Source organism: Triticum dicoccoides, chromosome 4A (assembly GCF_002162155.2).
Source record: "Triticum dicoccoides isolate Atlit2015 ecotype Zavitan chromosome 4A, WEW_v2.0, whole genome shotgun sequence".
Lineage (NCBI taxonomy): Eukaryota > Viridiplantae > Streptophyta > Magnoliopsida > Poales > Poaceae > Triticum > Triticum dicoccoides.
In genome coordinates this window covers 26,480,356-26,493,704 of record NC_041386.1, presented here as the reverse complement: position 1 = coordinate 26,493,704, position 13,349 = coordinate 26,480,356, and the positions used below count along the sequence as shown (strand labels likewise).

Below are 13,349 nucleotides of genomic sequence, written 5' to 3'. Positions count from 1 at the left end.
ACCTCGCAGCCGTCGATGTTCCATCGGACGGCCGTCCCACTCCCCCGAGGTGTCACACCCACAGCAACCACCAGCGCCGCAGCCAGGTGGGCCAGGTGGTGCGGCGCCAGCGCGCTCGTCAGCCAAGCAGACGCCAGCGCGAGCAACTTTAGAGCGGTGCCGGGGCCCACGAGGCACCACGGCCGTCGATCGATCCGGATCGGACGGTCCGGGACGGTGTGAATGGACCTGGCTGGCTGCGTGCGGCTACCCTTTTGTGCCCCACCGGCAAGGGGGCGATCCCCTCCGCGTCCATTCCGCCCGTGGGAAGGGAAGGGTAGGGAAGAGCAGCGAGCCGCCGCGCCGCACCACCGCCTCCTCCTCGTCCTCCCGCTGCTCCCCCTCCCCGATCCGATCGCCGCCGGCGCGGCAATATTTGGAACTCTCGGCCCCGATCGACCCATGCCGTACCACTGAGAACCGATCCCGCCGCCATCCGCCATCGTCATCCCCGCCGACCGCCTCCGCGTTTGATTCATCGCCCCGTGGAACCTGCACCGCCCGATTGGATAGAGGAGGTGTGGAGGATGGCTTCCGTTGCCGCCGACCCGCACGCTGCCCTCGCTGGCGCGGGGACGCCGCCCCACGGTAGTCCCGTCGCGGCGAAGAGGGCGGCCGCCACCGCGTGGAAGCGCCCGGAGAACGGGCCGGTGCTGGTGGCGCCCGGGAGCCCCATCATGGACGCCGACTCCTGGCCGGCGCTTCCTGGGCTGGCCTCTCCCCAGCCGCCCACACCGCCCAAGGCGTCGCCTAAGGCCGCTCCTCCCCCTTCCACTGTGAGTTGTCAGTTCATCTCAGTTTCTGATTTACTTACTATCGGAGTTGGATTTCGTATCAGTGCTTGATTCATTTATGATTTATTGCGGTTAGATTTCGTACCGTCTGATGATATTGCTTTTGCTATTGTTGGAATGGTCTCAGGTGGCAGCTATCTTGCCCGTGTCCTTGGACATCTCCGACGCTCCGGATGCTACCCCTGATCAGGATGCACTGGTACGTTCCTCCTCCTTCCACTGTGAGCTGTTAGTTTATTTCAGTGTTCGATTTACTTAGTATTATAGGAGTTGGATCCTGTCTCAGTGTTTGATCTATTTAGGATTTTTGGTGTTTATATTTTGTACGGTCTGACCAGATTGTGTTTTGATTGCTTGTGGGAATGGTCTCAGGAGACAGTGATTCTACCGGTGTCTTTGGACATCTCTGGCGCTCCGGATGCTACCACTGTTAAGGACGACGTGACCAGTAGTCCACCAGTCCGGCGTGTGTTGATGATGCCTGCAGGGGATGACGGGCCAGAGATGCATGCTCTTATTCCAGAGCAATCTGTAGGATACTCTCCTAATGCCCGGAGCAATGGTACCGGCGTTCATCATCAGAATGGCCGTTTTGGTTCCCATCCTCATGGCCGAGGTGGCAGTTATGGTGGGGGGAGCAGAAGGGGTAATGGTGGAGGTGGTAGTCGCCATGGTCATGAGCACCATGGTGGGTTTGATGGGCAACGGCGTGGTGGCGGCCGTAGAGATGGACATGGGCCAGGGCACCAGCATCGAGTTCACCAGCCATCGTACATTAGGGCTCCTCCTCCTCTGGCTGTTTTAGCGGCGGGACCTCCTGCGCCACCATTTGCCGGCCCTGCCACTCCACAGACACCACCTTATGGAACTGCTGCTCCACAGACACCACCTTATGGGGCGCCTATGGGATTCCCTGGTATGTTATTCATGCTCTTTGTGAGAACATGGCTTTGTGCAATTGTTATGTCACCTTAATTTGCTTTATTTTAAACAGCAGAGATGGCACCTCATGTTTACTATTTTGCCGTGCCCCCTTCGGATGGTCTTCAAGCCCTTCCTTTTGCGCCTCCTCCACCAACCCCTCCAGCCATGCTAATTTCTCCACTGGAACAACTTCAAAGGGACCTACTGGTGCAGATAGACTACTACTTTAGGTATTTCTCCGTCTTAATTTATAGAAAACACTACGCCACCACTGAGGTCATTTTATTGAGCCGCTTGCCCGCTTGCTCATTTTTTGCAGTGATGAAAATTTGTGCAAGGACATATTCTTGAGGAGACATATGGATGACCGTGGTTGGGTGCCATTATCCTTGATTGCTGGCTTTAACCAGGTTAGTTTGCTGGTTTTACACGGTGGTTTTATTTTAGAAAAATCCCCAGTTCTTTATTGCTTTGCTACTATAATCCAGCAGTCTATTCGGAAAGTCATCAATAGTCTAGTAATGTTCTGGTCACCTTCTATAGTTGTTTACTTGCTGATTGAGTGGGAGATGGAGAGTTGTCATTTAGCATTTTTTTATCCATTCAAACTGAGTTTGCAGGTTTGCTATTTTGGTATCAGTAACATTGGATGTTTAGTAATGGTGTGGTTGATTTGCTATCAGTTGGACATTGGATGTATACTTATGGTGTGGTTGATATAACTTGGGTAAAGAGCTTTACATCATGCCTAGAAAATTTAGACTCTGCCACATGAAGCTACAGTTGCATTGGAGTTCAGCTCCTGCACATCTTAAATTAGATAAATCTGTTCCAAGTTAATTTTTTATGATTCTTTCTTCCCCTGTTACCTGATCGGTGTAAGTTCTCGGGTTACAAGAAGAGACATACTCAAGTACTCTTTAAATATAGCCGTTTGTTGTGGATTTCAATAAAATGAAATCTGGCCATACACAAATAGCATTGACACTTCTAAGTAACATCAAATAAAGAGCCTCAATCTATGCAATTATTCGTGCACTTTCGGACTCTACCCTTGATAGTTAGTTAATTCGGCGCACTGTGTGCTCCAATGCTTGGTTTATGGTGCTATGTAAGTCCTAGTTCTTTTGTCCAAATGCAAACACTGAACCTTGTGATTCTTTCTTCTACTTTTGGCAAATCATTTTCTAACACTGGCACTTGTGTTTTATTATCTGAGCTCCCTGCATTAAAAAATATAGATTGTCTTAGGATGTGTGCATTCATTGCTTGCAAATGAAATCAGAACATGGAAATTTACGCCAAGATAATTTAAATTCTGGTTTGGATGCAATTGAACATGAATTGACACTTGTTCCTTCAAACTAAAGAAATTTATCACGTGCTTCTGTACTTGACAGCCCATAGTTCTGTAGTAGCAATGTTTGGATAAATGATCAGTATAGAGGAAATGAAAATTAAAGTTGTATGTAGTGGTTTGTATTGGACGCACTTGGACATTGATAGCAACATTTTATAAAAAAAAATGGCGTTGTAATGTTACTAACATGACCATATAGCGAAACAAAAATGTATAACTTGCATTTTTTTTCTAGCAACCAGCAGGAGCGCTGCCTTCGCACTAAGGACTACCACCAGTGCGATAACATGAATTTAGGAAGTACATTGTCCCTGAAATAATATCTAAATTCTTTTATTTTTGAGTTATTTTTTTTCAAGAAAATGCAAAAGATTTGCGTTTCTTTTCGCTGAAAAGGAAGGAAGTTAGTTACAAGCGTCTGAGGGCGGACGATCGGGTTATCAGGTTACAGACTCTTAATGCACATCCCATGAAGGGGGCAGAACCACTCTTAAGTCCTGCGGCTTCGGCCTTTGCCCAGAGGCAGGCTTCCTCCTTGATTCTAACCAATAGCATGTCTAGGGAGGGCGTTGTGTTGTCGAAGACGCAACTGTTCCTATGCTACAAGGAGCGCGATGGATTGCAGGACCTTGCGCTGCATCTGCGGCATGTTGGCCTTGGCATGCCACCACCAGTCCATGAGTGTGGGCTCTTGGTTGGGGATCTTCGTCGATATGCGAAGCCAGGCAACGTCTCATGCCATGCCTGCCATGTGAAAGGGCAGTGCAGCAGCAAGTGTCGTATCGTTTCTGGCGCCAGATCGCAGAGTAGGCAGCGTGGGTGATGTTGTAGATCGTGGCGAGCCAAACAATCCGCGGTCAAGCAGCGGTCGAGGTTGGCCAGCTAGTGAAAGAATTTGACCCGAGGCGGCGCCCAAGACTTCCAAATTAGCTTCCATGAGTAGCAGTGCATTGAGCCTTGGAAAGTGGCCGCGTAGCAGGATTGCGCCGAGTAGATGCCATTTGCAGTCCACTTCTAGATCAGCTGGTCAGGGTGTCAGTGAGTATAGTGCTTTGCGTGATGTGCCAAAGCTGCAGGTATTGGCTAATCTCGTGGATGCCAAGAACGCCGTGAATGTCACGAGCCCAGGCATTGCCATGGAGCCCTTTCGCCACCATTCTGGCCTTGCATGAGCGTTTTGGGATGCAACTGTAGAGTGCGAGCATGAGCTCGCCAATAGACCGCCCATTGAGCCATCGATCCCCTCCCAAAATAAGGCGCTCATTCCGTTCCCATTGGTTGTGTAGGTAGATGTGGAGAAAAGCACGCGCTCGTTGCTGGAGAATTGGAGGTCCAGCCCTTGCCAAGCGCATGCTGGGTCTGTTCGCGAGAGCCAGAGCCATTGTAATCTGAGCACAAGCCTGGTGCGCTCCAAGTCGCGGAATCCAAGGCCGCCAAGCTCGTGTGGGCGGCAAACATGACGCCAGTGACATGGCAATGCCCTCCCTTGGCCATAGCGTGCCCAGAACAGAGAAATCCCCTCTGAAGTTTCTCGACCTGTTGCAAGGTTTTCTTCGGAGGAGCGAACGCAAGCAACTGGTGGACCGGGATGGCACAAAGGATGAACTTGACAAGGGCCAGTCTGCCGGCTTTGTTCATGAGCCATGCCTTCCAAATGGGCAGGCAGTCGGCGACCTTGTCGACGAGGGGTTGCAGTTGCGCAGCGGAGGGGCGGCGCGTCGTCAAGGGGATGCCGAGGTAGGTGATCGGGAGCTCGGTGACTGGGCATCCCAAGCTGGATATGGACTCGGTGGTCTGGTCCCCATGTAGGACCGTGGCATAGCTCTTAGCGTAGTTTACCTTTAGGCCGGACGCTCTGCCAAACAAGGCAAGGATCTCTTTGACCACGGACACGTCGCTCTCTGTGGCATGGCAGAAGAGCATGACATCGTCGGCGTAGAGCGATATCTTCGTAATCAGCCTCTGGGGATGCAACTGTGCAAGGATGTCAGTTTCATGGGCGCGCTGAAGGACGAATAGTTGCAGGGACAAGGAGTTGCCGTGCTGAAGCCCTTCTTGGTGCCAAATAGGGGGGCCTGGTACACCATTCATCAAGACGCGAGTGCTGGCGGAGGACAAGAGGATAGCAACCCACTCGAGGAAGCGGTTCCCGAACCCTCCTTGTCAACGCTCATATTACGATGGCTCTGGATCTCCTTGAGCATCACTCTGGGGGCACCTAGTTGGTGCAGTAGCTGGAGTGATTGCCTGACGAGCACGAAGTTATCATGGAGGCTTCTTTCGATGATGAACACGTTTTGATTGCGGCTGACAAGGAGATCCAGCTTTAGGGAAAGCAGCAACGATAGTGCCTTGGTGAAGATCTTGGCCATGATATAGATTAAGCAAATCGGGCAATAATCGTGCAGCTCTCCGGTGTCGACACACTTCGACATGAGCATTAGGAGGGCGTGGTTTAACTTGCAGAAGCCTCGGCTGCGTAGCTCGAATAGCTGCTGGAACACGTCCACGAAATCCTACTTGATGGTGCTCCAACACGCCCGCAAGAATTCAGCAGTAAAGCCTTCGGGCCCTGGCGACTTGCGCGCGGGCAGGCGCTTTATGGCTTCCCAGATCTCCGTTGGGCAGAAGGGCACGTCAAGATCTGAGAGATCGCTCCCCTCGATGAGCTCGCGACAGGTCCATCGTGTGTTTGCGCTCTACGCTATGCCGGGGCATCGTAGTGCCGGAATGCAGCCCCCGCCATTGCGTCGTGCTCGGTGAGCACCGTGCCGTGCATGGAGAGGCTGAAGACGCGGTTTTCTGCCCTCGGAAGGAGCATTGTCGGTGGAAGAAGGCGGTGTTGGCGTCTCCGTCTTTGAGGTTGGCGAGGCGGGCGTGCTGTCTTGCAATCATATGCTCCAGGGACGCGAGGCCAGGGTAAGAAACCTTCAGTTGTTTGCGCGGTCAGTCTTCAGGAGGCGTGAGGATGCATTCTTCCAGGGCCTTGTCAAAGTGCGCAATGAGCTCGTGTGAAATAGCCAGCTTGGCCTTGACGTTGCCTACTGCTTTGGCACTCCAACTCGTCAAGCTGCGCGCTGTGGCTTGTAGGCGCAGCATCAGCGGCGGAATGGGTTCGGGTCATGAGCGGAACCCCAAGTCGTGGTCATTTTATCGTGGAACCCGTCCATGCGCAACCAGTGGTCCTCGAAATGGAATCTGTGATGCATCATAGGCGCGGGGACGCAATCCAGCAACAACGAGTAGTGGTCCGACATGGCAGACGCAAGGCATCGTAGGTGGCATTCACCATGTGCGTCTTCTTGTTCGAGGTGCACAACACGTGGCCAAGGTGCACCAACGTCAGCGGTGACTGCTCGTTCGACCACGTGTACTGGCGCCCATTGAGGCAGACCTCCTTGAGTGCGAGGTTGTTGACGAGTCGGCGGAATTTGGCCATCATGCGTCTATTGAGATTGCTCGTGCTCTTGTCCTTGGTGCAAAGGATGAGATTGAAGTCACCACAAAGCATCCAAGGTCTGGGGCAGCTTGCTTGGATCTCTCGCAGCTCCTGCAAGAAGGCGACCTTGGCCACTTCTTCCTGGGGTCCGTAGACAACCGTAAGCCACCATGGCGTGTCGGCGGTTGTGGCGACCTTGGCCGAGAGTGCGTTGGCGGTGAACAAAGGGGTCGTGATAGTCACGACACTGCTTCTCCACGCGAGAAGAATATATTGTCGCACGTTCCCTGGGCTGGGAGGTATGTGTAGTTGTCAAACTCCGAGCCTAGCGTGTCAAGGACAAAGGCGAGCAAAGCAACTCCATCTTCGTTTCTTGCAAGCATACAATGGACGCGTCTGTGGTGTCAAGCAGTGTGCGGATAGCAAGGCGCCGCGTGCATGCCTTGAGCCGACACATTCAAAACGACGATCTTGAGGCCGTGATCCATAAAAGATTGGACCGACGGGGGAGGGACTGCTAGGGGAGCCCTAAGTCTCGCACGCGATGTCAACGCACGCCGGGGCAGTCTGCTGCGACGGCAAGCAAGCTGGGTTCTCACGATTGACTAGTGCAATGATGGCCCTTAGCACTGACAACGGGATGGGCGCCACAAGCAAGTTGTCGTATGCCTTCATCTCAGCGGCTGAGATCTTCTGGTTGGTCCCAACGATGCCAAGTGTGCGAAGCACCTGAACTTGTGCGCGTCTTTCGGCGGTGGGTGGCGTGGTGGTAGCCAAACGGCCGGGGGGGGGTGAAATCAAGAGGGTCGCGTGGTCTCTTCCTAGGCGCCGGCAGCAACACGTTGAGCTCTTTGGTGGCTGCGGCCAAGAAGTCTCCTAGCGTCCATGAGTGAGCGGTTGTTGCGCGTCCGCGTGATTGGCGCATGATGATGGTGGGGTAGCGAAGCGGCCTGGCCCAGACCCATGCATGTTCTGACGTGCCAGCTCGGGACTTGAGCTGGTAGTCGGAGCAGGCCCGGGAGTGATTGGGCCCATCGAATTCTGCATGGGTGCCTGCGGGTCCCGCTGGTCTGGGGAGGGCGGTAGTGATCCTTTTGAGGGTGGGATCGGCGGTGTGCGGGCCAGAGAGGGGAGTCAAGATCGTGCGCCTCACGATCCATCTCTTCGCGTGCGGATTGGGTCGTGGACTTGTTCGTGCATGGGATCGGCCCCATCTTGACATCAGTAATCGGGTGAGCACCACTTTGCCCCGACATGGAGGCTATCTGTTCTGGCACGTCCTGCTTGCGAGTCTGGGACCTTGCTAAGAACGGCCAGGTCGTGACAAGCCGATGGATCAAGGGAGGTGGCTGGTGGTCCCGTGCGATCGTCCTCAGGCTCGTGGGTGGCCTCCGGATTATAGAGATTCCAAACGGATCCGATGCAGCCGCAACCATTGGTGCGTTGCCAGCTGTCCTTGCCAAGCCTGATATCGCGCCCTCAGGGGTAGCGTTAGCGCTGCCCTCCTGGCCCATGGGTAAAGCGGGCTTATCTTGCCTTTTACCCTTTCCTTTTCTGGCACGGTGACGACGATGGTGGGCTCTAGGCTGACTAGGCCACGATAGCATGTCGTTCCCTGGCTGAGCGGCCATACGTGTCGGGCGGGACAAGCCATCCCGTCGCCGTGGCCACACCATCCGCACGGGAGGTTTGGAGACCGGCGTGCCATCCCAGGTTGTCCACCGCCATGCTGTTGGCGGCCGGTGGGCTGAGGTTCCGTGCGCCTACACTTGCGGCCGCGGTGACGTGCACGTCCAGGGCCGTGGCCATGGCCTGGGTCGTTGTCGGCCCCTTGGTCCCGGCCCGGGTCCGTGCCGGGCGGTGCGCTAGTGGGCGGGGCTGGCCACCATGGTCGGGCGACAACGGCGGAAACCATCCGCGTTGGCGTCGGAGGCTCGGTGCACCTCAGAGCGGGGGCCAAGGCGGCTCCTGACAGGCTGCCTGGGTGGCGCCGCGGGGCCAGGGGCAGGGTGCGTCGGCAGGGATGGCGGGCGACCTTGCAGTAGGAACGCGCGGAGGACTTGCTCCCCGAGTCGAGCTAGCGGTCACCGGAGGACACGAGCTCACCGAAGAGGGTCGCTCCGTGGTCGGCTTGGTCCGCGTTGGACGACGTCATGGCATAGCAGCGGCGGGGCTGGGAAGGGAGGGTCGGCTACCGACGGGGATTCAACGGCGGCGGGGCTGCGGGGTATGCGGAGCTAGGAGGGACGAGTGGAGCGGGGCGAGCCATGATGTAAAAAATAAAAATTGAGTTGAAAAATAATATCTAAATTCCTGGGGTCTGCTATGAATATCTATGTTCTGTTACATGAATATAGGAAGTACAGTGTCTCTGAAATAATATATAAATTCCTTTCTTTGAGTTGGAAAATAATACTCCCTTCCGAAATATATGATGTTTTGGATATCTCAATATGGACTACATACTGACTGAAATGAGTGAAAAAACGCGTCTATACACATGAAAAAAAGTTGGAACATCTTATAATTCTGGACGGAGGGAGCATCTAAATTCCTGGGTTCTGCTAGAATAGAGGAGCGCTGGTGGTCATGTTTTTGGGTGGAACATGTTAAAATTCACCGTCTCTCAAAGGACTACTGCTCCTGGTCGTGTGCACCACCAGTGCTATAACATGAATATAGGAAGTACCTTCTCCATGAAATAATATCAAAATTCCTTAATTTTTAGTTGGAAAATAATATCTAAATTCCTGGGGTCTGCTATGAATATGTATGATCTGGTAATGTTGCACTTGAATTCACCTTCTTTTGCCACCACAGATTTATATGAACTTTGCATGGACTGACGGTTTGTGTTCCTTGTAGCTCCACCTGTAACATCTATGCTGGCCCACCACTTCACAAGCCGTCCATTGTTTTTCAATATATCTTTATATTATTGTTTATTGTAGAGTGCATATGTATCAACACTTCATTGGTAGCACCTGCAATCAAGTTCTGTTTCGGGCAATTCCTGCCACTGTCGTGAACTGTCTGCAGTTAAAATGTTTTTTTCTGGACGGAAATAGTTGAAAACTGTCACTCGTATTTATGCAAGGCTTGGAAGAATGTCGCTGCTATATATATAGTCAATGGTCGTCACTTTAAAGGAACCTACAATTAGTTTAACTCACTTATGAACTTTAAAGTGTTGACATAGAAAAGCAAGTTATATTTTAGAACAATTTTTTTTTTCCATTTTTTCTTGTTTTCAACAGTTTTGGTCTTGCTCATATATTTGCTAGAATTTTACGATCACTAAAAGCTGCCGTTCTGGACATTAGCAATGTCAAACCTCAAAACCTTGACTAGTATTTTTGATTATATTTAGATTGGATACTTGAAAATTATGTGTACATTTGTCCCAAAAAGTACGTTATACTTGAAAATTATATTTGACATAGAAAAACAGGTTATCTTTTAGAACAATTTTTTCCATTTTTTCGCTTGTCAGCATGATTGTTTGATGTGATTAAGCTTTCTCATATTGTACTCAACAAACTTAAAGTCGCATGACGCTAGCAAAAACTGGTGCAGACATCAGTAGATTTTTGTCTCTGTAGATTCCCAGTTTTATTCCCAAGGTTGAGAATGATTGCCCTTTCCTATTGTGTATCCAGAATACCATCTCCATGACTCCATCTTCTTGTCATGTTGACCTGAAAACTTTTGATTGTCTGTTATGCTTGGAATACTTCTGGATTAGTCATTAGCTTGTTTAAATGTTGTGGATTTTTGCGTCATTCTGTCCTGGATGTGCATTATTTTTAATAGTTGAGATAAGCAAGACAGTGGTATGGCCCATAAGATTGCCAAGTGAATGCTCTTATTTTTCTTTTCACTAGTTATAGTTTTGCAAGGCAGGAGATCGATCTAGTTAGGAATGTACAAATACCATTTGTTAGGAAACTAGAGATCCTCTTTCCCAGCACCAAGTCAGACTTTTCTATCCATGTCTATTATGCAATCAATGAGAATTATCAACTACTAGTAAAGTTATAATCCCTGTCCCCAACCTTTTCTCCCTCTCATCTGCGGAGCCATGGCTCTAGCCTCACTCCTTGAAGCCATACCCTCATTGCTGCACTCCTTGGTCCTGAGATCCTTATCAGCCCTAGCATGTGTCACTTACAATACACAAACTACTCTGAAAGTGGCTTGCACATATTTTCATTGTAGAGCTAACAAAGGGCTCGTTAAAAGTTTTGGAGATTTCAAGTTCGAAAGGGAGCCATTTCTCTTTTCTGCTACTCTATTTTGTTTTGTAGCTGCCAGGTGTATTGTGCTGACTGTGGTTTGCCCTTATTCAACACTATACTTCATTAAGCATTTATAGCTGTGAAAATTGTGCTTGTGCATCTGTTGCTATACCCTTTTTTTCCCGAAAGCTACATCTGTTGCTATATCAAAGGGTCATTGCCTAGTAAATGTGGTGTTCTTTTCTGAGCATAATGAGATGAGACAACTCTATCCAGAATATTCAAAAAAATATTTTGCTTTCTTTATTACAAGAAAAGGACAGATTGCTCAACTAAATTATTTTGCACAGGTCCAAAGGCTCCTATATTGTATTGGACAAGTCAAAAACTTGACTAATAGTTTACAGTTTATCTTGGATACAGTCATGCAGTCTACTGTGGTGGAAGTACAGGTAATCAATTTTCTGATGTCATTTGCCATGATTTGACTTAATCTAAAATTAAACTTAATTGGTGATGCTATAAATAACTTATAAACAACCGATTAAGCACAACTTTAGAAGGGTTGAACATGATATTCTAACATATCTTGCCATGCTGAAGATGTTGTAGGAGTGTTCCAAAGAAAATGGCTTCTCTTTCTGAACTCAACAATGCTAAGTTTGGTCTATAATCTTCACAAATGTAGATACCATGATTTAGATTCATTTCAAAAAGTTTGTATCTCCTCCTTCAGTTATGGCTACTATGTCACTCTTTATGCAATAGCAGCGGGGCATAGCTTGTATGTCCACCTTTGGTTACAGACAACTGGGTAAGAATATTAGAGTGCATGCCCTGTTTATGTCCAGATTATCCTTCTTGTTTATCTGAAGAGTTCTATTAGTATCCTTGGTGGTCAACCACACAATGGGATCTTGAAGCAATTGCTTAGAGCATTTTTATGGTTCTATACTACTACCTCCCTTCCTAAATATAAGTCTTTAGAGATTCCACTACGGACTACATACGGAGTAAATTGAGCAATATACATCACTATGTAGTGCATAGTGGAATCTCTAAGAAGACTATATTTAGGAACGGAGGAAGTACATGATCTCATATTTCACCAGGCTGTCTTTTTTAAAATTTCATCACACATGAATAGAGCACCACATCTTCACTTGCAAAGTTCCTTTGATTAACAAAAAATTATGTTAATTACAAGTCTAGGCCGCCATTTGGCATGTCAGATTGCACTTTTAAACACTACTACAATTGGCAGCTTATTGCTGCAATTCTTATGTGAACTTGTAATGAAGGTCACTTGAATCAGTCACATTCCAGTTCACTCGCTGCTTTCCTTAGTTGTACACGTATAACGCCACATGCTCCCTTTTGCTCTGTATTTAACATTGGTGACAAAGAACCCTGAATATGACCACTCTTTATCAAAATATTCCTTAGGTGACATACTACCAGTCACACCACAGTTCCCATTGAAAGGCTTAACTTTTTTCTGCTTTGTTAGGGTGACAAAATACGGAGGCGTGCAAGATGGGAGATTTGGTTGCTTCCCAGACCAAATTATTCTGATGGAAATTCTTCTGGTTCACGTTCCCCCGTGACATCCAACATTGATTCATTGGCGTCTCAGCTTCAATCTGTTGGACTTGAGGGGACATACTATCCTCGTGAAGCTCTCCTTACTAGATCAGCAACTTCAGTTAGTATAGGCTATCCACCTACCTTCAGAGGACTACACAGCAATGGCAGTGGGCCTATTTTTGGGCAGCAGACCGAGAGAAGTTTACTCAGAAGCGATACCTTTTGATACACAACAAAGAGATGCCGAGTTTTCACTGGTTACGGCATGCTCAACTCTTCTACTTCGGATGAGGAATGAAGATCCAGTTTGTTCGGAAAAAGGGAGCATGAAAACACCAAAAAAAAATTAAAAAAAATGTAGATGGACATACAAAAAAACCAAAAAACAGAAAACTATATATAAAAAAGAATAGCAAGTGCTATGTGTGACTTCTGAATATTTCATGGGTGAGCTTTTGCTTTTTCGGATATGTGTGTTATTATGTCGGGTTTCTGCTTTAATGGACAGTTTGTTCTCTGTCTATACTCTGTTATCTCAGACGTCATGACTGGTACCGTTCAGGCCTGTTGAGACCAGACAATTATATATATAAAAAAGACATTTCTAATACTGCTTTATTTTTTATTCTGCAAATTTATTCCTCTTGTGTAGTGTTTATGCTGATTTGATGGTTGATTATATTATGTTTCGGTGACAATTCTCCACAGTTGTCTCAGCATGTTGCTAAAGCCAACCTGCCACCTATTTCAGCATGCAACTGTTTGCCTACCGTTGTTTGGGAGCAACTTAGGACAACTCAAAGGCTGATCACCAAATCTTCTCTGACACGTCTTGACATCATCAAATGTCCGAGGATAACAATTGTGTGTGGACATCACCAAATGTACGAGAACAGCAATCGGGGCAGGCGACCTATTTCTAATGGATTTTTTTTAAAGATGAAATTCATGCTAGACTGGATGATATT

General features: G+C 48.8%; 1 protein-coding gene across 3 annotated transcripts; it reads left to right on the top strand.

Moving 5' to 3' along the window:
- Nucleotides 1-279: 279 nt before the first annotated feature.
- On the top strand, nt 280-12,991 carry LOC119284725 (la-related protein 1B-like). Of its 3 annotated transcripts, none has more exons than XM_037563889.1 (7): nt 280-815; nt 961-1,032; nt 1,206-1,749; nt 1,885-1,987; nt 2,077-2,167; nt 11,145-11,246; nt 12,305-12,991. In XM_037563889.1, the coding sequence occupies exons 1-7, from the start codon at nt 567-569 to the stop codon at nt 12,605-12,607; spliced, it is 1,464 nt and encodes a 487-aa protein (XP_037419786.1). In that variant the 5' UTR covers nt 280-566; the 3' UTR covers nt 12,608-12,991. The 3 variants fall into 3 exon arrangements, with proteins under 3 accessions (XP_037419786.1, XP_037419785.1, XP_037419784.1); XM_037563888.1 differs by having other exon boundaries at nt 281-815; nt 1,831-1,987; XM_037563887.1 differs by having other exon boundaries at nt 281-815; nt 1,828-1,987.
- The last annotated feature ends 358 nt before the right edge of the window (nt 12,992-13,349 follow it).

Excerpts from the sequence above, each read along its gene's own strand:
- LOC119284725 (XM_037563887.1), top strand. The coding sequence starts at position 567 with ATGGCTTCCGTTGCCGCCGACCCGCACGCTGCCCTCGCTGGCGCGGGG. Across the intron at positions 1,033-1,205 it reads CCCCTGATCAGGATGCACTG|GAGACAGTGATTCTACCGGT; the intron begins GTACGTTCCTCC and ends GAATGGTCTCAG. Across the intron at positions 2,168-11,144 it reads TGATTGCTGGCTTTAACCAG|GTCCAAAGGCTCCTATATTG; the intron begins GTTAGTTTGCTG and ends TATTTTGCACAG.